The sequence below is a fragment of the Phaenicophaeus curvirostris genome, chromosome 24, assembly GCF_032191515.1.
Source record: "Phaenicophaeus curvirostris isolate KB17595 chromosome 24, BPBGC_Pcur_1.0, whole genome shotgun sequence".
Taxonomy (NCBI): Eukaryota; Metazoa; Chordata; class Aves; order Cuculiformes; family Cuculidae; genus Phaenicophaeus; species Phaenicophaeus curvirostris.
In genome coordinates this window covers 875869-900442 of record NC_091415.1, presented here as the reverse complement: position 1 = coordinate 900442, position 24574 = coordinate 875869, and the positions used below count along the sequence as shown (strand labels likewise).

At 48.0% G+C, this 24574-nt stretch overlaps 1 protein-coding gene across 4 annotated transcripts in view; it reads right to left on the bottom strand.

Moving 5' to 3' along the window:
* KCND3 (potassium voltage-gated channel subfamily D member 3) overlaps nt 1–20044 on the bottom strand; it is a 109649-nt gene extending 89605 nt beyond the window's left edge. For 3 of the 4 annotated variants that reach the window (XM_069876108.1, XM_069876106.1, XM_069876109.1), the window contains exons 1-2: nt 19889–20044; nt 13163–14347 (exon numbers count right to left, since the gene is read on the bottom strand). In XM_069876108.1, coding sequence (XP_069732209.1) covers nt 13163–14271 — 1109 coding nt within the window. In that variant the 5' untranslated portion in view covers nt 14272–14347; nt 19889–20044. Of the gene's footprint in view, nt 1–13162; nt 14348–18351; nt 19096–19888 lie in introns of those variants that run through there. The other variant, XM_069876107.1, reaches the window with a different exon arrangement.
* Between the last annotated feature and the right edge of the window lie 4530 nt (nt 20045–24574).

The window sequence follows — 24574 nt, the reverse complement described above, 5'->3', positions numbered from 1 at the left end:
CTCCCTCTGTCAAATGCAATGCTGAATTCTGAGAGGAGGCAGATCATTCTGTGCAATGCAGTGATGAGGCTGAGAACAAGCTAAGAGTAACCCATGAAATGGAACATATCAAGGTACAGGGAGGCTGGAAATACTCCACCAGCACTGTCTGATATTGTAAACCAAGTTCAGCAGAGATGCTATTGCACAGGGTGCGTTTGCCACGCTTATTCCCTACAAAATTCTGTAAACCCTTGTCTGACTTGCCTTTAGTCACCAATAGTTTTTGTCATAAGGATTTCAGATGGCAGATAAAGCGTCGGTATGCACAGATGTTCAGAGTAATGCCCTTCCTCTCAGTTTGGGGGGCACTTAATGGGTGGATTTAATTTATCGTGTAGCCAAGCGCTATAGGTAGTAGATGTGCTGTCTGCCCACTCTGTTTTCATATTGCCAGGGAGGCAGTTATTAACGGCTGCACACAAATCCCATCCAACAGCTTTCCTAAGTGCTTTAACTATAGTTCCATCTAACACTGCGAGCTGGAAATCGCTGCTCTTTGCAGGGTGTCCAAGGAAAGCCCTGGTAAACACGAAAGATGACAGGAGGACCCAACACCAGAAGGATCTCGTGCCAGAACGGCTTGCCCATAAAGCAGTGCAAAACCCATCTCTGCGTAACACGTCTCCTCAGTTCCACCCCAACCTATTCAGATCCACAAAGCCCAGTTTCGCTGCCAGTGACACTTGTTTTTCACTAGTGTGACTCACTATGATGAAGTGACTCCCAATACACACTGTGATTGGAGTGGGCAGAAGCATTAAACCCATTTGCATAGGTGCAGTCGCAAGGGGCTGTCAGTGCAGCTGCCCTGGAAGGACGCACGCAGCCAGCGCCATGCCCAGCTAGTGGGTTTGACGTGCTGCACCAGCAAACGAACCCCCCGGACACGGCTGATGCGGCAGCTACTGACGCCTCCTTTGTTTCTGACAAAACATGAATCATAAAAGCTGCTGAAATTCATTTCCAGCTCACAGTGTGTTTGGTGCCAGGCTGCAGTCATGTGAGTAGATACTGACCAGTGCGAGTGAGCTGCGTGCAGGTCGATTCACCCTGGGATGTGCTTGGGGGGATGCACACATAGGTTTAAATGTTTGTATTTTTAAAGACTAAACACGTGTTTTCTCCTAAAAATCTTTATCTCCCCTCTAAATTAGCACTTATACTGCCAATACTTATATTAGCACTTCTACTTCCAAGTTCAGGCGTTCTCCTTCCCTTTTCCTCTTCAAACATTTTTTAGCTTTGCTCAGACGATGACCAAGGATGGACAGTGGCCATGTCTGAGGCACAACCATAGGAGCTGAATAGTTCAAATAATACTTCAGTATCTGCTGAAAATCTAAGAAAAAAATAGTAAAACTAAACCCAAATGTCACTACATAGAAGACAAAATTAAGATATAAAGTCTTTTCTTTCAGCATCTGCAAATCTCCTCTCCTCTCTTTTCACTTCTGAGCCAACAGAATAGAAACTACACTTTGGAAACTACTGTGGGTACCTGAGGGACCGTTCTTTAAAGACTGGTTACTTCAAGGCTCCTACCTTCTGGGTCTTAAATTGTCCACAAGACAGCGTGGGTGTGAGATTTCCTTCGGGCCACTTGGCAAGTCCTCTAAATTGGCATCTGATCTGACGTTTCTTCCCAGGCCAGAAAAGCAAGGTTGGTGTTTCAGATGAAAACCCACAGAGTTGCACTGGTTTGGGAGCATTTGTTCATACAATTATGGAATAATTTGATTGGAAAGGATTGCTGACGGCTGCCTGGTCCAGCTCTGTGGTGTCAGACATGGAGGGTAAAACACTTAACACAAAGGGAAGTCATTAGGGTGTGTGTTTTAACAAGTCACATTGGTGTGCGTCCTTGTTTGTATCCGAATTCGTAGAGAAAGGTCACAGCTGGAAAAGAGCCTCTCCCGTTTGCTGCTTTTCTGGTACATCCTGACATCTCTTCTTTTAGACAAGATGGACAATGACCATGACTTTGCTCTTGAGCTACTGATATATCTTTATGTATGAACCCATGGAGCTGTTTACCTATGTTTTATCTATTCGGAAAGCTTTCCCTAGGCTGGAAATCAAGCTTGTTCAATAGAGCTCGTTAGGTAATGAGCTTATTCACTAAGCTCATTAGTGGTGGAATTCATCCTGCTCAGCCCTCTGCAGCCCCAAATCTTGTATCCCTTCTGCCCAGCCTACCACTTGCTTTGACCCTCGGCAAGAGAGATGTCTTTTACCTAATTTCATCTCTTTTGCATATTTTCATTCAGCAGCTGCCTTGCTGAATGAATGTTTCTATTATTTAATCTGGCTTCTTGCTATTCCTCCGTAGCAGAAAAATATCTAAAAGGACTGAAGTCTTTTGCTTCTAGTGTGCCAAGGCTGGAATATCATGCCAACTCATTTCATGAGCTGAAGCAGAGTGTCTGACTCAGTAGGACTCATCCTATTACATGATGGATGCTCCCTGGATTGAGGAACAGACGGCTCGGCAGATGTAAGTAGGCAGGAAAACGAAAGAGGCACCAAGTAAAAGTTGTGATTGCCTCCTGTGAGCTGACCGTGATTGCCCATCTGTACACAATCCTAGGGTCTTGCGGGAAGGTTTAAAGCACGGCAGAAGCTGAGGGTTTCATATTTTGGTTCATTATGCAGAGATCAGAGTGAGCTTGAAAAAGAGGAGATCTCGCAGGTGTGAAGCTGGGTGGGAGACAGGGCTTAAATCTTCCTGAACCACCAGCACGACTGAAACGTGTGACAGTGAAGGATGTGTGCTGGCAATAATGCTCCATTGATTCATGTTCAAAGTGGTAAATTTAAGTCCTGTTTCTACTCGTTTCAGACACTGATTACTAGAAAAGGGCTCTCATGCAGTGGCGTAACGGAGGTGTCAGTCTCTGTTAAATTGACAACAGCCTTCTCCTAGCTCCCCTCTGAAGAGGCAGAAGGAAGCCATTCGAGCTTTTCTCAGTTTAATATTGATGAGAAAAGGTCAAGGCACCGTGTAAACCTCAAAAAACACTAAATAGGATTATCATTGAGAATGAGTTCTGATATCAGTTGCAGGGGAAGAATAAGTTTCTGTCTGCACTGACAGGAAGGGCAGCTCAGCGGGAGCTGAGCTGGTGCAGAGGACCAAGCATCCCTACTGTGCACTTCTCAGGGAGGACTGATTTTAGAGCAGTCCTAGTCTGGTCCATGGCCTGAATGCCCATTAGCACTAAGAGCACATTAGGTGAGTTCCTGGAGCGCATCTATTTCATCCAGAAGGAACGCAGTTTACGTGCTCTGAAACCTCTCTGCACCATGAGCCAAACTGCAAGCACGGGCAGGATGATGGAGTTTGCTTTCCACGAGCACTCCTGATCCCAGCTGAGGCACTGGAGTCAATGGGCTCTAGGAAAGTGCAGCTCAGAGCAGCTTTCTCTCGATTTAGCTTCCCTTTTGAAGATTGCTTCCCTCTGCCAAGCGTTAGGTTGCAAGAAGAGCTGGCTTGCGTGATTCTTTGCGATTGAAAAATAAAGCGCTATTTTTGTTCTTAGCAAAGCAACTGTAATTAATATTTAAGGAGGACGGCTCCCTTGTGCGCCAAGTCATACAAATGTAGAGAAAAGTGTGTGCTCTTGGTGATGTGTTGTCTCCAAATAACACCCCAAAAATGCAGGCAGAGCACACTGACGCGGAAAGGAGGATTGTGGCAACCGGGTGAGAAAATAAGCAGAGTTAAATGATGGAAAGAAGTGTTTTCCTTAATAGAGAGAAGAAATGAAGGGACTGCATGGTTGTGGGGTGAAATCTTGTAATCTCAAGACTGTGCACTGAAATATTAAAGGTTGGAAGTGATTCAAGGTTTTATCATGTGATGTTTTCACATCTGATGTGAAACCCTGTGTCTACAGGCAAGATGAGCAAAACCACAGCAGTCTGGGTCATTTAGACAGCAAAGGGAATCCCGTGCACAGAAGGAATAAAGCAATAAGGATGAGAGAAATAATTACCAGTAATGAAAAGCTAAGGGTACTTCACAACGGTGAGAACGTGTTGTTTGCTGAGCAGAGCTGCTAGAAGTGAGCCCAGCAGCTTTCGCTCCTGCTGCAGAGCTGGGCGAGGTTTATGGGTGCCGGCGCGTGCGGCCGCAGGAGCGTCCAGCACACCCGTAAGTGGTGCACGTCCTGCAGCGGCGCCTGCTTCCCCCGTACAATGAAAATTAGTGCTTGGGTTATTTGACCTTGTTATCAGGAGGCACCGCAGCACCGTGGCACTGGGACCTCTGCATCTCTCTAAGCTTATGTTTCAGGGGCCTGCAGCCCGGTTCGCTTCTCTTCAGAAGCAAATGGTCCTTCTCAAGGGCTTTCTGGGGAGGTACCTCAGCCAAATTCTGCAAAGTCCTGAAGCTAAAAAAGCTAAAGCTGATCTGTGTTTGAATTTTGCCGCAGATGGCAGGCGAAGCTGCGAGCAGCAGCTCTCTTGAACCCAGGCGGCCAAGAGCCTGTGTGGAAAATGGCTTTGAGTGGCTGCCCATTCTGGTTTTGTTGTTGCAGATGCTTTTAGAGGTGAGAGATAATTCACAGGCAGAGTGCTGCCCTCCATCAGGAGCAACGACAGCAATGCCATTGCTGCGCTTGTCCCCTGACCCGCGTCCCGTGTGGCAAGTGAGGGAAGTCCACAATGTAGAGCCGGAACAAAAGAGTGAGGAAAGAATGAGGGAAAGAAAGAGCCAGATGCTCCAGCGTCTTTTCTGAAGCTGCAAACCAGAACGAAAAGCCAGTAAAGACTCACACCTTTTAGAGGAGTAATGAATTGTTTCCTCCTCTGGCAGGTGGTGATTTGACTTGCCACATGCCTCCTAGTAATTTCCCAGCAGGTTTTAATGTTGGAACAATGGCATTCTGCTAGATATTGATTTTAAAATAACTCTTCCACACTTACTTGTAACTTCAAGAGGTGAATTACAGCCCTTGAATGTGCTCTAATGTAGCAGTGGTAAATAGTTAAATAGGCACAGTCTGTTTCTGCAGGCATCGCCTGTCCAGGAGAAGGCAGAGCTCGGCTGAACTCTGCCTTCCTGCTTTGCAGTAAAAACATTCAGCAGGCTGCCTGCACCGAAGGAAAATACTAATACATTCACAGCAGATGTGGTGGAGTTGGAGAGAAAAAGGATTTCTGTGCTGGGCGTCAAAGCAGCGAGAGCGGGAGGGCAATGGGTAAATGGCTCTTCTCTTCCTCAACTTCTGAGCGGTGATGCTCCCCCTGGACCATCCCTGCAGCTGAGGGGCCCCTCCAACAAGCCTCGTGAGGCAGCCGGCACCGACCCACAGGTGCCGTGATGGTCAGGGGCGTGCGTGGCAGCGCAGCGCCCGAGCGCTTCCATGAGCGGCGCACAAAGCAGCCGCTGGCTTCGGGTATCGCTGCTGCTGGGGCTTGTGCCGCATGAAATATAAATAAACCTGCCGCGTCCTCTGGTAACGCGCTTTGGCAGCTCCGTCCCAGCTGTCTGCATGGGCTGGTGCGAAGGGCGGGGAGGTTCTGCGTTAAATGCAAACAGCACACGGCTTCTGCCGAAACCCTGCAGAAATGTTCACCGCGAGCGCCATGGTACCAGAAATGGGAGCTGTGAGTGTGGTGGGTGGCAGGGAAGAGTGCTGGCTGATGCCGAGAAAAGGTTTCTGTGTTTATCTTATACTTTTTCTTGTAGTTTTTTCTTGTTTTTTAATGCATCCCACTACAGTGCCTGAGACGCTCCTCCACAGCCTAGAATTAAGTTGGGTTTGGTGATGGGTGCTCCTGCTTTTTGGCTGGATGCACAGAACCCATAAAAAATTGCAATATAAAGGTCTCATATTGTTTGTTTTCCTAATATTGAAGTTGGGCAGGAACTTAATTCCATATTTTAGGTGCCCCATGCTCAGTCCCTCGGGTAGGGACGTTTAGGTAGGGCTGTGATGCACAGATGGCATCTGTGAGGAGCGAGGGTGGCTGCTGTCTGGGCAGGGGATTAACCTCGGGCCAGAGGGGCTGCACCGGGCGCTCGGAAACTCCCTCTGTCCTCCATGATTCGCACTGAGAACTGATTCCAACCGCGTGGGCTGTAATCAGAGACGTAATTAGTTTTGACTAATTGGTTGCAGGGCCTATGACTTCCCTTCCCCTTTCCCTGCTTTCCGACTGACAGTGGCTACTCTGTCCCTTATTTTCAGCTGATCTCTGTAAAGTAATTACTTTTACTGGGTCAGCGCTGTTATGAAATTATCATTTTACGAGGCTAAAAATAGCTCAGATCCAGTCAGCAAGCCAATCACTTCCCTTCATCTCCAATGAAAACACAATGTTAGCTTTAATCTGTATTGCTCGGGCTGTTACTGCGATGCAGGCTGGAAAGGAAGGGGGGAAAAAAGAAAGAGGAGCTTAGAAAAGATGTGTAAATGTTGCTAAAGATGCATCTCTGCCAAGGCTTCCACTGGTGAATTTAGCAGTCACGCTACGATTTTAGCCAGTACCATGACTTGGCCTCGTTCAAAGTAATCCACTTCTCACACAAGGAGTTTACCCTAAAGGAAGGTTATTTTGCCGCGCACATTAAATTTGGTGTGTTTGCATATCCGTGCAATCATTGCAAATACCCAAAGGCACAAAAAGCCTAAGGACGGAGAAATGTATTTTTGAAGACAGAGAAAAATCCGGTGAATTCCACTTGCTCTGCGAATGAATAAAGGTATTTTAATACTTCTGGGGTTTTGGTGAATACAAATAGCTTGAAAATTAGATGCTTGCCTGAGATTTACATCGAGACAGTGAAGGGAAAAGGTTCCGTCTGTGGTTTCTGATACAAAGACGTTTTGCACACAATATCTGTAAACCCATTAGGAGAGGAAAATTGATGCACGCTACGTGTGAGATGAAGCTGGAGTCAAAAGAATGAAAGCTCAAGGAAATGGCTTCTTTGTGTAGCTCCGTGAATTCATTGTTTGATTGGGCTTTCTGTGTATTAAATCCTTTGGCCTGTGGCTGTGAGAATTGATGACTGGATGGGAAATGGTCAGAGCGATGAAATCTTTGTGCTTTGCTTTACAAAGGAGAGATCCTCCATCTCATTCATCTCCCCATCTGATAATGCTAAATATGCAAAGTAGTGTTTCTATTAAAGCCATTCCATAGAATCCTGGAACGGTTTGGGTGGGAAGGGACCTCAAAGCCCATCCAGTCCCACCTCCTGCCAGGGGCAGGGACACCTCCCACTGGATCAGGGGCTCCGAGCCCCATCCAACCTGGCCTTGAACCCCTCTATAGGGATGGGGCAGCCACCCCTGCTCTGGGCAACCTGGGCCAGGGCCTCCCCACACTCAGTATGAAGAATTTCTTCCTAATTTTTAATCTAATCTAAATCTTCCCCCTTCCAATATAAAGCCATTCCCTCTCATCCTATCACTATGTGTCCTTGTAAACTCCCCAGCTTTCCTGGAGCCCCTTTCCATACTGGAAGCTGCTGTGAGGTCTCCCCAGAGCCTTCTCTTCCCCATGCTGAACAACTTCAATGGCAGTTACTGAAGTACCGACACGCGCAATGTGATCACTGAGCTAAGCAACGATCTTTGTGCAGAAGCTGGGAATGGCAGCGCTCCCGAGCTAATTTAGTACTTTCCTTCCTTTGCAAACTCCTCTCAGTTTGGATGCAGGAGGGTGAAGGGAGGTTGCTGTCAGCTCAGGTGGTTTTGGTGCTTTTCACTGGAGCAGGAGCTGCAGCGAGGTCAGTTCACTCGGGAGCTGGTGGCGTGTGCGAGGAACGTGGTCAGTGCTCAGTACGTCCGTGCTAGCCCAGCTGTCAGCAGTTCTGCAGCAAGCATCCCACGTGCTTATATTGCATCCCTTCTTGTCCATGATTAAATACCAATAAAAAACGAAGGCCAAGAAAGAAGCAAACTGAGGAACGATGCTTCTTTCAGAAGGAGGGGTGGTGTGGCAGCTCCCCCTGCTCTCTCGCCAACCCCCACTCTGCAGAAGCACAGGTACCAGCCTCCACCAAGACAAGCCAGCACAGACCCCTGCTCCCAAATCCCTGCTCTCTAAGCACTCGGCTGATAACGACTGCAAGAAACCTCAGATCTCTCTCTAGATCCGGCTGTTGACATAACCAGGCCAGCACATCTGTTTTATTGACTTCCTAGCGTTAACCTGGTTCCTTAAATGAATTCCCGAGAGAGGACTGTGTTGTCCAAGCGCACTGATGTGTATCTTTCAAACTCATTGACCAGCACAGCCGCGTCTGAAAGAGGGATAGTGATCTCAGAACCATTATGTTCTTGCAAATTGTAAGGGAGATAGCCAGACAGAAGATGGATTCTCCTAGGACCACCCCACGGGCGCTGAGCTGTAGGAGCGCAGCCTTCGTTAGGTGATAGCAAATCACACAGCATATCGCTGAGCTCAAACCAGATCAAAACCCATCGGAAGCCTCTCTTCCCTGGTACTGCTGGTTTCTTGGCACAAATGTCTCAAAGATCTTAGTGCCAATTCCCTTGAGGATGTGCTGAGGGATTTTCAGCCTGCTCTACCATGCAGGGATGGGGATGTCCCCTCCCTGGAGGTGTCCAAGGCCAGGTTGGATGGGGCTTGGAGCACCCTGATCTGGTGGGAAGTGTCCCTGCCTGTGGCAGGGGTGGAACTGGATGGGCTTTATGTCCCTTCCAAATCAAACCACTCCGTGATTCTATGATTCCATGACAGTGCCTGCTCCAGGTGTTCCCCTCTGGCATGCCCCAGGTAGAGATCCCGGCTGTGATGCTCCACAGAGCCCGGGGGAGCCTCTCCATGCCCTGGGATGGTGCAGGTAGATGTGGCGCTTACAACTCCAATTTGCTGCCGGTGCCGCAGGTCGCAGACACTGCCCGAGCGCGCGACAGACTGCTGCTGTCAGGAGAAATGAAAACACCTATAAAAAGCTTAGAAAAATATGCGCCCTGGGCAAAAACAGTGTGGGGTTTGGTGGTGAGAGTGGTGTCGTAGCGCAGCCGTGTTTGTGATGCGTGCTGACAGGCAGAGAAAGTGCCCCGTCTGCAACCGAATGCTATTTAAAAGTAAATAAAACCAACACGCTGGTAACGAGGTAACAAAATTTATGGTAATTAAACTGTCTATATAGATGTAAAACCAGTGTCTGTTGCACATCGAGTCAGCTAAAACCCAAGACAGGGACCTGAATGCTAACGAAGGGGACCAGGGGAGACTGAAATGAGATCTTAGGCAGAAATGTTTTGCTGTGAGGGTGGGGAGGCCCTGGCCCAGGCTGCCCAGAGCAGGGGTGGCTGCCCCATCCCTGGAGGGGTTCAAGGCCAGGTTGGATGGGGCTTGGAGCCCCTGATCCAGTGGGAGGTGTCCTTGCCCAGGGCAGGGGTGGGACTGGATGGGCTTTGAGGTCCCTTCCAACCCAACCCATTCCAGGATTCTATGATTTCTGAGGTGCAGGGTCCTGGGGGTCAAAACCTCCTGTAAAAAAGAGAAAGGGAACTGGCGAAACTAGTATTTATTGTATTGCTGTTTTAGACGAGAGAAGATGGATAGCTGTTGGCCTCTGGAGAAAAATGTTTCTGCATGAATTGGAGAGCTGATTTTGAATTAATTTTGAATAGTTGTTTCAGTAATTCAAATTGATTTAAGATGCACCCAAGAATAATGCTTTCATTATAAAACCTCCTGAGCAAGATTTAAATCGTGCTAAATTAAAAGCAGCCTCTGTTAAACCAGGCCTGATGAGCACAGCAGAGGCGTCCGAGAGGCAGGGTCAATGTAATTCAATTCCTTTGCTTCCTTTCCCATTCCCGAACAACTCTTGTACTCTTCTCCTTGGGTCGTTAGCTGCCTAAGGACCTTCCAAGTCATACTGCGTTCCTCAAAACTGATTTGTAGAGTAACACCCTCCCCTCCAAAACCCAGCCCTTATTTTATTTTATGCAGTGCTTCCCTTTCAATGAATGCATTTTTATTGCTTTTCATTTATGGGTCGGTCTGGAAACTCAGTTGTGTCCTGAAGATACTTGGGAACCTGGAATAACAAGCGCAGTGGGAGAGTTAATGGTCTCCTATTGCCAGCGTTGGTTGGTTGGTGTAAGTAAACTTCCCCTGTTATATAAACTGAGCTAATTTTTTAATGCTTTAATAACACAGGAGATGTTATCCTGCATGTTCCAAATCACTGTCACAGAGCACTCTGTCACAAGCAGTGCTGGAATCCCAGTGCCAGGGAAACGTTCACTCATCTGGGTTTAATTATTTCAGCGTTCAAAACCAAAAATGCATATATACGTGGATAGATTTGAGTTAAAAACTGTTGTGCTTTATATTTTCTTCTCTTAAATGCTGTCTGAATTATTAATGGTAAATAGCAGAAAATATGTGAGATATTTATAAATGCAAGGAGCGCCCTGGCAGCCACGACCGAGGCAGAGCCTGATGGATTAAGAAGTGCGTTTGAGACTTTGGCTGCTTATTTGGCAAAGTCTGTGGGACAGGAATTGCCAGGGCTCTCATTAGTAACAAGATCCTTCCAAACGCAGTGAAATGACTTCTTAAGGGAGATGTATATGATATATTGGATGAAAATACCCATTTGTCAAACCAGAAAGGCTTTATGGGGCTTTGAAGGGGCTCCGGGCGGTGTTAATGCACGGTGGGAGTCAGGAAGGTGGAAATGACCGCGAGCCAAAGGCTTCGTTTCTGGAGTTGATGGGTTTCTGGGCCGTGATGCCAAGCCACGGGAAAGAGCTGTTGCACGAGCCAGGGGCTGGTGCTGGCACCGCAGTCGCTTTGCTCCACCAGCGCTGTCCTCGCGTCTCCACCACTGCCCCGACCAGCTCCAAGAGGTGCCTGGCCGAGGGGCCCGGGGGGCGCTCTGCAGAGCTGGTCTGACAGGAATTGGGGGTTTATGGCTCACGGTAACAACTTCTCTTCCCAGCAGGGGTTTTGGGCAAGCCAGTGGAGAGCGTTTGGTGACAGGGGCTCAGGTGAGGGAGCGCCAGGTACCTGCTGAATGCTGTCCTGGGCAGGCGGGGTTGTCAGAGAGCACAGGGGCTCTTCAGGGCCTGCTGACACCGAGGTTTCTGAGCTTCTTTTAAGTCTGTGATACAGCACTGAACCGAGCTGATAGACTGTTTGCTAGAGACACCTGTTCTAATTAAGATCCTGCAACAGCAATCCCCAATCAGCGATAAGAGAAGTTAAAGCTTTAAGGTTTTGCTCCCATGTTACAGATCTCTTCCCCATGAGCTCTTGCAAAGCCGTGTTTAAATGCATGGTTTCTTAAATTCTCGTCAACTCATTAAAGGCACTCATTCATCCACAATTTCTGTGATTACAACAGACCGAATGCACTCTAAAGTGCTCAGGAGCATTCTGGTTTGTCTACCCCTGCGTTCAGAAAGGAAGGGAAAGAGAACAAGTCCAACTCACTGCACCGATGGGAACAGAGACTCAACTGCACCACAGCAAGTTCTGTGTGTCTTTCGCAAAGGGCTTTGTTCCCAAACAACACAGAACGATGCCTTGACCCCAGCTTCACCGTCACAAAGATACAACAATGCCCACGCGAACGTGCACAAGCGTGTGTAGATGGAAGCATGGGTGTGATTGTTGTTAAACAGAACCTGGACAACAGGACTGTGTTTTCGTGGCTTTCCCTCTTGTGGAGAGGGTGCATGGAGAAGCCGCCCAGGACGAGGGTCCCTCTGAAGCTGCTCAGATACAGTGTCAGGGACGGGAGGGTGGGAACTGACCAGCATGGAGCGGGCAGAATAGGGAAAGCTGAACCACAGGGTGGGGAGCACTGGGATCTAAAGCCCTGCTCCAATTCCGAAGCACTGACTTCTTTTCTTAAGGCCCTTAGCTTTGCCACACTTTGCTTAGATGTTGAGGAAAAAGAGATCTCTTGGTGACTATGACAAACATGCTCTACATTTTCATTTAATGAAGAAATTCAGATTTGCGGTTGTCATATGCTCAGATTCTGCGCCTTCCTGACAGCTGAATTATGATTTTAATAATTTAAAAGTGCTACTGTGAGCCTGTTCATGTATAATGGGCACAGAGAAGTGTTTAAAATCGAAAGCACTTCAGAGAAAAAGTGGTCACCGTATCACAAGAATGAGACTTGTCTACATCTGAATATTAAACTGTGTGAACTCTCCAGTGGGAAAACGCTTTGCGAAGTAACTGTAAACTTTGTGCGTTGCTGTGATGTGTGGAATGAAGAGGTTGTGTTCGATCCTAACTTCGTGCCTGCCTGAAGCAGCAGCCTGTGATGCCGACTTTCTTTTACGTAACCTTGCCAGGGTGAGGGTTTGGTCATTCTGCTTACAAAGGTTTTAGTTCAGAGCAACAGAAGCTCGGATCTATAATCACAGTAGAAACATCTGTATGACAGAAATGAAATATAAGGGAAAAAACTGCCCTCCAGGCTACATTCCCCTTGCTTTGATACCATTATCTTTGTACTCGTCCGTGGGAATGTTTGAAATTCTACTGCAACTGCTACAGCAAACTCATAGTATTTTTTTTAACTTGTAACTAAACCCAGAGAAGAAGCTCATATCCTGCTCAATTAATTAAAACCCAGATCATGTCCTGGAGATCATGGAGTATTTTCAGTACAGCAGCCCACAATATTCATTTGAACTCAGCAAATCTATAGTTCCCGGCACGCCAAGTGATGAAAGAAACAATGCCTGACATCGCAAAAAGAGACAACGTGCACGTCAGCAACCTTGTGTGAAACCCACAGCTCAAATGAATGTCTGACAAACCCGTAAGCTCTAGCTGCCAGCTCCTTTGCATCCATGTTCACTCTTCTCTCCTTCAGAAGGAGTGTGAAACAAGAACTGCTACTTCTCAGTCTTGCTCCTCCTGCTCTCTTTTCCCGTCATGCCAAGCTGTTGTTAAGTAGGTGTAAGTGCTTTCTCTGTGTTACACAGCTTTGCGTAAGCATCAATTCCCGAAGTTGGAAGGCAAAGAACAATCAACCCCTTAATTCCAGCCCCTTTTCAAACATGCACCCAGGAAAATGCTTAGGAGTAACTGAAGTCAAGCTCCAAGAACATGCTTGCCTGCTGCTCAGTAAGAGAGAAAAAGTAATACTCACCCCAGTGTTGTCATGGTTACAATAGTGTACCAAAAGGAAGCAGGAATACTGGTGAATTTGCTTGCCGAGGACCCTTTCTCTGCATAAAACATCACAGTTGCAAAGATGATGATTGCCATAGTGAGGGAAAAGAGGAGAAAGCCAAGCTCGGAGGCACAGCTCTTCAAGGTGTAGCCCAAGATTCTTAAGCCTTGGGAATGGCGAGAGAACTTGAAAATCCTGAAAACCCTAAAAACCCTTAGTGTCACAAAGGCGCCGCTGACGTCCTCGTTGTTGGTCATCACCAAGCCAATGTAGTACGGCATGATGGCCACCACGTCAATGATGCTCATCACGCTTCTAATGAATCTGTAGCGACTTGGGGCCGCGAAGAGTCTCAACAGGTACTCAACTGTGAAAATCATCACGCAAGCCGTGTCCAAGCAAAAGAAAGCCACAGCGTATCTTTCCCCACATGGAAGCTCCTTGTTTCCAGGCACCGTGCCACAAGGGACAGTTTCCACGACATTAGTGATCACAGAGACAGCGATAAAGAAACCGGTGACGTAGTAAAAGACTAAGGCTAAGGTGCTGGTGTGGGGGTTCTCGAAGGCTCGCCACATGGTCTGCCGGAAGCTCAGGGATGGCATGGACCCTTCTTGGTTGTTTTCTGAGTCATTGTCATCCATCAGCCGCTCTGCATTTTCCCGCTTTCTGTCTTTGTACTCTTCATAGCAGCAGTCCCCGATGATTTCAGGAAGGATCCCATAGAAAGCAAGCTCTTCGTCATAAGCAGAGATGCACTCGTACCTGGGATAGTGCAACTTGCCAGTTCTGTAAAAATTTAAGATGCACCTAAAGACCTCAGGGTCCCGGTCAAAGAAGTACTCCTTAGTGTCTTCGTTGAAGAAGAACTCCTTCTCGGTGCTGCCCAGGAGAGTGTCCGGGTATCTCTCCAGTGTAGTCCTCCAGGTCTGGAATCGCCTGCCACTCACATTGAGAATGATCAGCTCATCCTGCCTCTTGTTTTTCTCCGTTGGAGCCAGGGGCATGGGGCAGCTGGCCACTGGCATCCATCCTATGGCAGCTGCCCTGGCAAAGGGCAACCACGCTGCTACTCCTGCTGCCATGGTGACCCCAGGCCTTGTTACTGGAGAAGACGGTGAGACTGCTCCGGAGACCTGCTGCAAGTCAGATCAGTTCCATCTAAAACAGAGAACAAAACAGAAACACAACATGCAGTCAAGCTGGGTGTCTCGCTCTGCTGTGCTAACGAGTCAGCTATTGGTATGTATGCAAGAATTTAAACCGACTGGCTTGCCCTCATCTCCCATTTGAAAACTGACGTTAAACAAGGCACGTGAAATTCGGCTCAGCGGGGTTATGGCATTATTATAGCTTGAAATTTTGAATAGCAAATGATTCCTCATTAAAAGCATTTTAAAAGTAGCATAAACACACTAATTTATATTTGCTTCCTTACAAACAAGACTAATCCATAATTCCCCAGGTGTAAGCCTCACACTCATCAGTTTAACTGCAGCTGTCAAGAAGGAGCTGGCACCTCCAGTGAATGAGCTTGTGGTCGGAGCTGCTTGCCATGGAAAGCCACGACTGGACTGAGCTGCGCTTCCAGTCTGGAAAAGCTTCAATGTCTAATGAATCTCACTCTAAGAACATATTCAGTTTCAAGAAACAAAAAAATCTCCCCTGGTTTTCATTAGTTTTCTTCCAACTTTGAGTAAAAATGTGGCCCAACCAGCATTTTTTGGCTGTTCTCATTCCTTTAGAAATGGGTTTTGCTCGTGTGAAATACTGCACTGCTCCCCCGGAGCAGAGGAACATTCTGACTCAGGGGGAAACATTGCTCAGGTTCAAGAATAAGCTTGAATCCCATGTGTGAAAGCTGATGGATTAAGCCATGAATTGATTACCAAGAAGAACAGACTGAAGGAAGCCTGCAAATATGGACTGCTACCTTCCAGCAGGAAGATACCTTGATGACTTCCAAACTCACAGAGGCAGAAGTCCTTCAGCTGAAGAACTGAAGGACCTTTAGGCTGAAATGCAATATATTCACTGCACGTTTGATTTTTAGATGAAAAGTATCCCAACTTAGAATCATAGAATTGTTTGGTTGGCAAAGACCTTTGAGATCATCAAGTCCAACCGTACCTGCTCACTACTAAACCAGATCCTTGAGCTTTTCAGCTTGTCCAGATCCTCGGGCACTGGAAGCCGGTGTTCTCTTGAAGTTAGAGGAGTTGTTGTGGTGCTTATCTAACCATGAATTTTATTTTGCGTCTGGTCTTTGGGCAGAGTTCTTACAAGATTTAACTGTTCTTTTGACTTGTATTTACTTTCACTTCCTTAATGTTTTTCTGACTCTACCATAAAATCATCTGGAGAAAGATGCCATTATCACATAAGGTGCATTAGGGGCCCTACCCAAAGTCAATTTATCAATGGAAATTCCATTGATTCCACTGACTCAGGCCCTCAAAGCCTAATTATATCCTCTGTGTGGTATCTTCTAGGCTGTTTTACTCTGAAGTTTCTTAATTATATGAAAGCTGCCATTCCAGCCAGTAGGGCTGCAGCATTATTGATTTCAACAGCTCTTCAAAATACTGAATAGAAAGTGATGGACTCAATCTGTGGTGAAAATGACTGCACTGCTCGCAGAAATGCTCTTCCTCTTGAGGGCACATTAACGTTCAGCACCTCCATGTGGAGTATCTTTGTGTAATTGTATGATCTAAAGGACAATTGAGATCTCTCATGCCATGTCCTACTGCTGCTGGGAGAGGCTTTGTAATTATGAAACATACAATAATCCTTAGTGATGCTTGTCCTGAGGAGATGCTTTGCTTATAAACATGGCACTGGAAGAAAGGTCTCTGGGGAGACCATAGAGCAGCTTCCAGTACAGAAAGGGGCTTCAGGAAAGCCAGGGAGGGGCTTTTTACAAGGGCCTGGAGTGATAGGATGAGAGGGAATGGCTGTGGATTGGAAGGGGGAAGATTTAGATTAGACCTTAGGAAGAAATTCTGCACGCTGAGGTTGGGGACCCCTGGCCCAGGTTGCCCAGAGCAGTGGTGGCTGCCCCATTCCTGGAGGGGTTCAAGGCCAGGTTGGATGGGGCTTGGAGCCCCTGATCCAGCAGGAGGTGTCCCTGCCCATGGCAGCGGGGGAACTGGGTGGGCTTTGAGGTCCCTTCCAACCCAAACCACTCCAGAATTCTATGAATTGCCTCTAAAGGACTGTTCAATATCACCATGCGCTGCTTTTTCTATCCCCCTAAAGAGGAGTTCTGTCACGTTAGCAGTGCCAGGCTGGCAGCTCTGGAGACCAGGGCTCTTCTGTCAGTGCAGGGAAGAGGCAGAGCGCAGCATCGCAAACTTTCTTTGCTCTATTTGGAAAACACACCTTGCTCTTCAGCCACAAGGCAAATCCCCAGGGGCACGGTGGGCTCTGAGGGTGGTGCTGCTGATTCTTTGCACTTGCAGTGCTGGATCTTAGAACTTTTCCTCATGAGAACAGTGAAACATTGGAATCGTCTCCCCAGGGAAGTGGTGGATTCCTCTACACCAGACAATTTTAACACTGAGCTGGGCAGGGTACTGTGTCTATATCATTTAAACTATAGAACACCTAAAAAGGTTGGACTAGATGATCCCTGAGGTCCCTTCCTACCTGGCATTCTGGGATTTTAGGAAACTCTGCATTAGGAACAGGTTTGGAAAACAGGAGGCAGCGAAATAGCTGTCATTTCATTCATTAATCACCCGAAACACACAGGCAAATAAACAAGAGACCCAAGACAGTGCATCCTGCTCCTGGTTTCCCTGCTGATAAATTCTCTGCTCCTCCTTTTCATTTTAATTAGCGACCCCATCCCAGCCATTGTGCCAGAACTGATGGTGATGTACGGTGACCTGACCCGCCGCACTGCACTGGATCCTCATCTCCCCTGATTCCTCAGGGCAACCCCATTAGAAATCTCTTTTCTACTTTGCTAACTTTGTAAATTCCAGGTTACCTACATTAGCCGCTGCTGCACTATAAATACTTCACGTCTAATTGTTCTAATGAAGCACTGGTAACTCAGGAGTGACTTAGACATTTTAAAATCAATTTTAAAGATAAAATGGATCCTTCCATGCTGGCAGAATATGTGGGGAGGCTATAAATAACTCACCTAGGAAATGGGCAGGAGGTTAAAACAAAAGAGAAAGAGAGGGGCTTTCTGCTGTGGAAGTTTAGTTCCCTTTTCTCGGTGATCGAGAGATGCAGCTGGTTAAGAAAACTTAGTGCACACAGCTTAATCTTTCAAGTTGCATTGAATCTGTCCTATTTGGTCCTCAAAATGCACAAAGAGAGAGACTTTCTCAGCTCTGCATCGAAGGATGGAGAGGGAGAAGAGTCATGAAATCCCCTCTGCAAGGGTTTTGGTTTTTATGTCTGTGAGTCCTTGGAACCCCTCCCCAGAGTGAGATGGAGCATAGAGAGAGGAAACTGGGTTTGGAATTCACAGCTGTGTAAACTATGCTAGGGCAAAAAATATAAACAAACTAGTTTCTCTACAAAATACTGAAAAGATCTTCCTTTTCTGCGTGCCTGGGTTTTGGTAATTGCTAACCAAGCTTTTTAGGCTGGAAGGCAATTGGCCAGACTCAAAATCTACTGTACAGGCGACAGTCTCTCGTCAGCTCACAGGGCAAACAGACGTGCTTTCATTTGAACAAGCACATATTTAACTGTACACATCCTTCTAATTTTAATTACCATAATTTCTACATGTAATTTGAAAGGAACTGGTTTGGAAGACCTGGCACATGAAACAAAATAATGGCTCCTTCTGATTTAAAGAAGTCAGCATCTATACAGAAAAGTATCATTTTTCTTTAGATAATTATTAGGACAGTGAAATGTCCTAATCTGCAAGCAGATTTGATTGCAAAGCCAGTGCCAGAGCCCACTGTCTCCCTCCCAGGGCTCCCGACCCCATCCGCGTCCCTCCCTGCGCACCGCTGGCTCCCGCGGGTCGTTTGCACTGCAGCCGCTCCGTGGGCACCTGGGGTTCAGCCCAGTTTTGAACAAAAACCTGGCAGGCACGGCTAGGTCAGCAAAGCTCTGGAGGAAAACTTTAGAGTGCAGAGTTATTCCTATTCACCGAAAGGGTCAAGAAGGAAACGGTGGATTCTTACCACACGAGCTCCCACCGGCAATGCCACCCTTAATAAATGTCCCTTGGTAGCCTTGTGAAAGCAGAAGCAAAACAAAAATCTCGCAGCATTTCCCTTTCTAAAAGCAGACAGGGATGATTTAAGACACAACCGATGAGCATGCTGTGAGCTTCTGGGTGAGACGCTGCAAATGGGAGTGAAGAGCCTTGAGATCGTTCCTTCTCTCCTTCCCTGCCCTTGCTGGGTCAGGCTCAGACAGCAACAATACGTTTGCTTTAAAGCCAAATATGTCAGCCAAAGCTTTGCTACCCTCTGCCAGTCACATATCCCCTTCCCTTCGCGATCACATCAGACAATAGAACTTGCCACAAAACGTCCCCTCCCTCAGACCGCTGCAGAGATTTAGGAGCAAAAGCAACAGGCTTGGGATAAAATGCATGCAAACTTCTCCCCTCCCTCCCCGCCAGCCCTGAGAGCCCCATCTTGCCGGCTTGCAGCGATGCCTTACCTGGCAAGGAAAGACACTCTCGGCACCCCAAAGTGGGGCTGAATCTGGGGAACTGTACGGAGGAGGGAGCAGTCACTCCTCAGGATAAAAGGTGGGCTGTGCTGCCTGCCTCTTGACTCCCTCTCTAAACGCAGTCAGAAGCAATCAGTAAATGTGATCATCATTGTGAAAGTATGTAGAGAGATGACTAAACAGCTTCTCCCTCGTTACTGCCGAGACGGAGTCTCTTGCTGCCTCTTTTGCTTGAGCTTGCTTCGTTTTGCCCCCTCCCCTTCCAGTACCGCTCACAGCTTTGCTCTCTCTGCCTAACCCAGCTGGAAACGGCAGCCGGGTCCTGGGGAGTCCACTCACATGGACACAGCAGGGAGATGGACCTGGCAGGTCCCAGGGAGGCAGGCTGTGAAGCAAGACAGAAGGAAGGCGGTGCGAGCTGACAGAGACACCGGCAAATGGAATCATTAAATACACAGCAGAGCCTACCCTGCATACTAATGTGCCAGCAGTAGCAAGTGGGGGATAAAGGGAGGAAAAAGTATAGGATGAACTTCACTGGTCTCTCCCGGAGCTCCCTCTGTGTCCCTGACTCTTGGGCAAGCAAGGACCATGCAGGAGAGGTCCCTTCTGGACAAGACAATGAGCCATTCCTCCAGCATCACCAACCTACAGCCAACACCTCAGCCAGGGCAGGAGGCTACAGTTAGGAATAAAAATAATTGACTCTTAAACTGATCTTTCCTTCTCTCCTTCTCCCATCTCCCTGTCCCCTCACCCCCTCATCCTACTGTTCTCACTTGCCCTGCTGCTTACCAGTCCTGTCTCCACAGCACCTCAGCCTCCCTCTTTCACCTGCGGCCAGAAGTTGGACTTGACACACTCAGAGACCTGGAATCCTTGCTCATTTATCTGTTTGCCCGGCAAATCTCTGTTAAATAGGTAACTGTAAGCCCAAATGAGAGCAAACCATGCCCCGCTCTGCTGGGCAGCTCCCAGCGCCGACCGATGCATCGCAGCGATAGTTACTGACTTCCATAAAGTAAGACACATACATACATGGAATACAGGAGCTCAGCCGCCTTGCCATCACCTCGCGTCCTTCCACAGCTCAGTATTAGACTTTAGTCTATCGCCAGGAGTTCAAGGGCTGGAACGGTCCGGGCAGCCACCAGATGGGAAGGAGAGTGGGAGAGGCAAGGAGCGGTGGCGAGGATGAGGAGGGAGCAGGGAGAGGATGAGGAGGGAGCGGGCGTGGGAGTGAGCAGGGGGCACCGTTCCTGCCCCTCGCTCGCCTCCTCCCCTCCCGGGGCCGATCCCCCGCCCACCCCCGGGTTTCTCCCCCCTCACCTCCTCAGGGCGCCCCGCCCCGCGCGGCTCCAGCCCAGCGGCCCCGCTGCCATGCGGCTCCGGCTCCGGCGGGGGCGGCGAGCGGCGATCAGCACCACGGCGGGCGGACAGCTCCGCGGGAGGGGCGGGGGCGGCGATCAGCACCACGGCGGGCGGACAGCTCCGGGGGCTCTGTCCGCGCGGAGCCGCCTCCCTCCCCTCCTCCCTTCCCTCCTTCCTTCCCTCCCTCCCTTCTTCCCTTTCCTTCCTTTCCTTCCTTCCCTCCCTCCTTCCCTCCCTCCCAGCCGCCGGCAGGTGTCACCCGGACACGCACGGCGTGGTCGGCAGGGTGTGGGACCTCCATCCCGGGAGGTTGCTAGGCTTTCCCGCTGGATCCAGAGGGATCACTGGGAGGAGAGAGGAAAGGAGGAGGGGGATCTCGGGGGTTTCTGTCGTTTTAAAAGAGGGGAGATGGGAATATCACAAAACCATCGCTAACTAGGGGCTGTTTTCATGAAATGAAATGGACACCTCCCACTGGACTGGAGGGTCCAAGCCCCATCCAACCTGGCCTTGAACCCCTCCAGGGATGGGGCAGCCACCCCTGCTCTGGGCAACCTGTTCCAGGGCCTCCCCACCCTCACGGCAAAACATTTCTCCCTAAGATCTCATCTCAATTTTCCCTCTTTCAGCTGCAAACTGTCCCCCCCCACATCCTATCCCTGCACTCCCTGATTAAGAGCCCCTCCCCAGCTTTCCTGGAACCCCTTTCAGCACTGGAAGCTGCTTTAAGGTCTCCCCAGAACCTTCTCTTCTCCAGGCTGAACAACCCCAGCTCTGTCAGTCTGTCTTTGTATGGAAGGTTTGTGTACCTCCACTGTAACATGCCTTTCTTCTGAGTGTTCTTACACCAATACCTTATCTTAAAATTATTTATTTATTTAGGCACCCACCTCCTCAAACCCTTCAATGCTCAGATTGCCTGGTTTGGAAAATGTCACCTGGAAACTCTGACATTAGAACTCTGATCAGACCAGTTTGGTGTCTCAACCCTGATGATTCAATGCAGTTAATAATATTAATTTCTGAATGTCCTGGGTAATCCTCCCCCTGAACGAGTTCCCCCTGTCCTATCAGTAAGCTGTGTTACGGTGTCTGCAGGCTGGTTGATGAGGTTACGCCGGGGTGGGGTGTTGTTATCTTTGCAGTATGGATGCTGGCAGTTGTGTGTTGGACACAAATAGTTGTGTCCAAAGTGAATCATGAAACTTCCATGAGAAACTTTCAGTGCCTGTAGGAATTTAAGCAAATCAAAGCATCCAGAATCCATCTTTATTCATTGTCCTCAGAGCTGCTTTCCTCTTTAAAGTCCTTCTGATATCTCCACTTGCTCTTTTCCTCTTGCAGATGCTCAGAAGAAAGCAAAACCAGAAATGTCATTGGGCTTTTATTGGTATGAGAGATTTTCCTGTGATTTACGCTGTCATCACTTCATAAAACTTCCTGACTCTCTTCTCTCGCTCCCTGGCCTCGCTCTTTGCTGGCACTGGCCTGGCTGTGATTCTGAATAGCTTTTCCCCCATGACTCGGCCCCCTTTTAACTTCCGATCTCTATTAAAAAGCTAATTTGGGAACGCTTTTTCAATGCTCCCAATTTTGTATTTTTAGATAGAGTATGAAAGTCAAAAGCAAGCCGGCTGCAGATTGTCTGATGGCAAAATATTCCTGCTTCTCTCTCTTTTTCTTTTTATTTCTCTTTTCCTTTCTTTATTTCTTTCTCTATTTTTCTCTTTTTAACTCTGTCTTTCCCTCTTCCTCTTTTGCTCTTTCTTTCTGGCTTTCCCTTTCTCTCTCTTCCTGTGAAATCTCCTCTAGGTTCTGTTGCACCAATTTACAGGTTTTATTAAAACTTTTTAACCTTTTCCTTGTGTTGTTAAAAAATAGAACCTGCCAGTGTTAAACCAAACTGCAGATGCTCAGAATCAACTGGAAGAAACTGCCTCGTTAAATATCAGTATTAACTGAAGGGGGCTACAAGAAAGCGGAGGAGGGACTTTTTACAAGGGCCTGGAGTGACGGGACAAGGGGCAATAGCTTTAAATTGGACGGGGGAAGATTTAGATTAGACATTAGGAAGAAATTCTTCACGATGAGGGTTGTGAGGCCCTGACCCAGGTTGCCCAGAGCAGTGGTCGCTGCCCCATCCCTAGAGGGGTTCAAGGCCAGGTTGGGTGGGGCTTGGAGCCCCTGATCCAGTAGGAGTTGTTGTTGGAACTGGATGGGCTTTGAGGTCCCTTCCGACCCAAACCATTCCATGATTTTTTGATCTCCCATTTTCTTCTGTGTTTCTACCTTGTGCCTCTACAATGTGTTTTATTTATTGTGTTTGTTCTTTGCACTGGGTGCTATTCTGCATTAATTCTGCATCTAAATATCCCGTTGACTTGGTGGCTGTGCTGTATAAGCATTCTGTAATGGCAGTTGCAGTAATAAAGCTTGCTCGGTTGCTTGAAATTACAGCTTGCCATAACACTGTAGCTTTGTAGTCTGATTATGTCCTAGAGATTGTGCCAACAGTTTCCTCGCTTTGGATCCAAGCTTGCGAAAATGTCTACATAGATTAAAGAAAGATCATTAATGTGATTATGCGAAAGAGTCAGTTTTTGTAACCTTAAAATTATATATGTGGTCTAGTGATTGAAACAGCCTCAGAAACACAGCCTCTGGAATGCATCTCTGCTTCTTCCAAAAACTCTCTCAGACCTTGGCCAAGTCTCTTGAGCTCTGTGTTCCTAATTCCCATCTAAAAATGGAGCATAATAATATTTACTAACAAAAAGAATATTATAGAATCATGGACTGGTTTGGTTTGGAAGGGACCTCAAAGCCCAACCAGTTCCACCCCTGCCATGGGCAGGGACACCTCCCACTGGATCAGGAGGCTCGGAACCCCATCCAGCCTGGCCTGGAACACCCCCAGGGAGGGCTTAAAGAAATCCCAAAGGAAGAAGTGACTCATTTTCAAGCATCTTTCGAAGAAGGTGTTCCACGGGGAGATGTTAAGGTTTGGGGGCTTTATTCAGGGTGGGTGGGGATGGTATGAGCTCTAGTCTGGAGACTTGCACCCTTGTGTGGTTCTCAGACCCCTCTCAGTCTGTGATCTTCCACTGTCTGCTGGTAGCTGGAAACCAGGGGGTTGGTCCAAGGCCATCTCCGATTTACGGCACGCTCAGTTTTTTCCCCGTCTAAGTTTGGAGATTTTCCAACCTGAAATAAAGCCTCACAGGCAGCTGCATTCTTCCACTTGTTTCCAGAAGGGAAGAGGAAAAAGCCATGGGTAGTGGCCAGCAGCCCTGCTCGCCAGCCAGCAGCTGCAGAATTTTCTGCCCATCAGACCTTAGTGAATGAAGAAAAGATCACATGCAATTGTAGATGTAAAAGACCCTTGAAGGACAGCAGCGATACTGAATCAGGGCTTTGATTTATTGCCCGCTGTCCCCTGTCTCTCGCTGGTCTGTACCGTGGCTCGCTCTTCCACGCTCTTTTCACACGATGATTAAAGGAACAGCGATGGTTTGCGATGCTGCTCCTGCAACAGCTCAGCCGGGATTGTGCTTAATTGGTTGTGTTCCACGTTACCAACATCCAAACGCTTAAGTAATGAGAGTCTCGTGTTAATGTTCCTGATTACTGATGAGACCGCGCGTGTTGCACGAGGCAGGGAGGGAAGGGCAGGGTGGGGAGCCAAGCTGGGGTGAGCGGAGGACGCAGGGCTGCTTGGGAGCGGCTGGAGAGATGCATTACCCATGAGAAGGCAGTGCTGCCGGATCAATTAGCAGAGGAGTGAATTGGTCTGCTTGGGTTATCAGTGTCTGCTCCGAGATGACACTCCATGTGATTCACCCTTACTGATGCCTTGGAGAGAGCGGTGCTGGAGAAATCCAGTCTCGCCATCCTGAGCTTGAAGCATTTCATCGCTAGCACTGCTGGAGCATCAGCTCAACGGCCCCAACGTGCATTCACCACGGACAAGGGGACTGGAGCAGAGCGATGGCAATGAGGGAAACCAGGAAAAGCTAGGAGCTCTAAGAAAGCATATGTGTTCTTTGCTGCTTTCCTGCACTCTTTACTGCTAATGTTTTAGTGTCTTACACTCCAGGCAGGACTTTGCACATCGTTTTTTATCCCACTGCTGTGCAGCAAGTTTCTTTTGCAACAATCTGCCTCCAGCCAGCTGGGAATTCTTGCAATTATGAGTCAAGCAAGGCTAAAAAGCTCTGAACCAAGCAGAGCACAAGCCAACTGCACTGCTCTGATCACACACATGCTGGATTCACCAGTCACCATCAAAGCAATCATCATTATCTCCTGGAATTTGAGAGGCCAATTAAAGAAAAGGAAAAAACCCAAGGACCA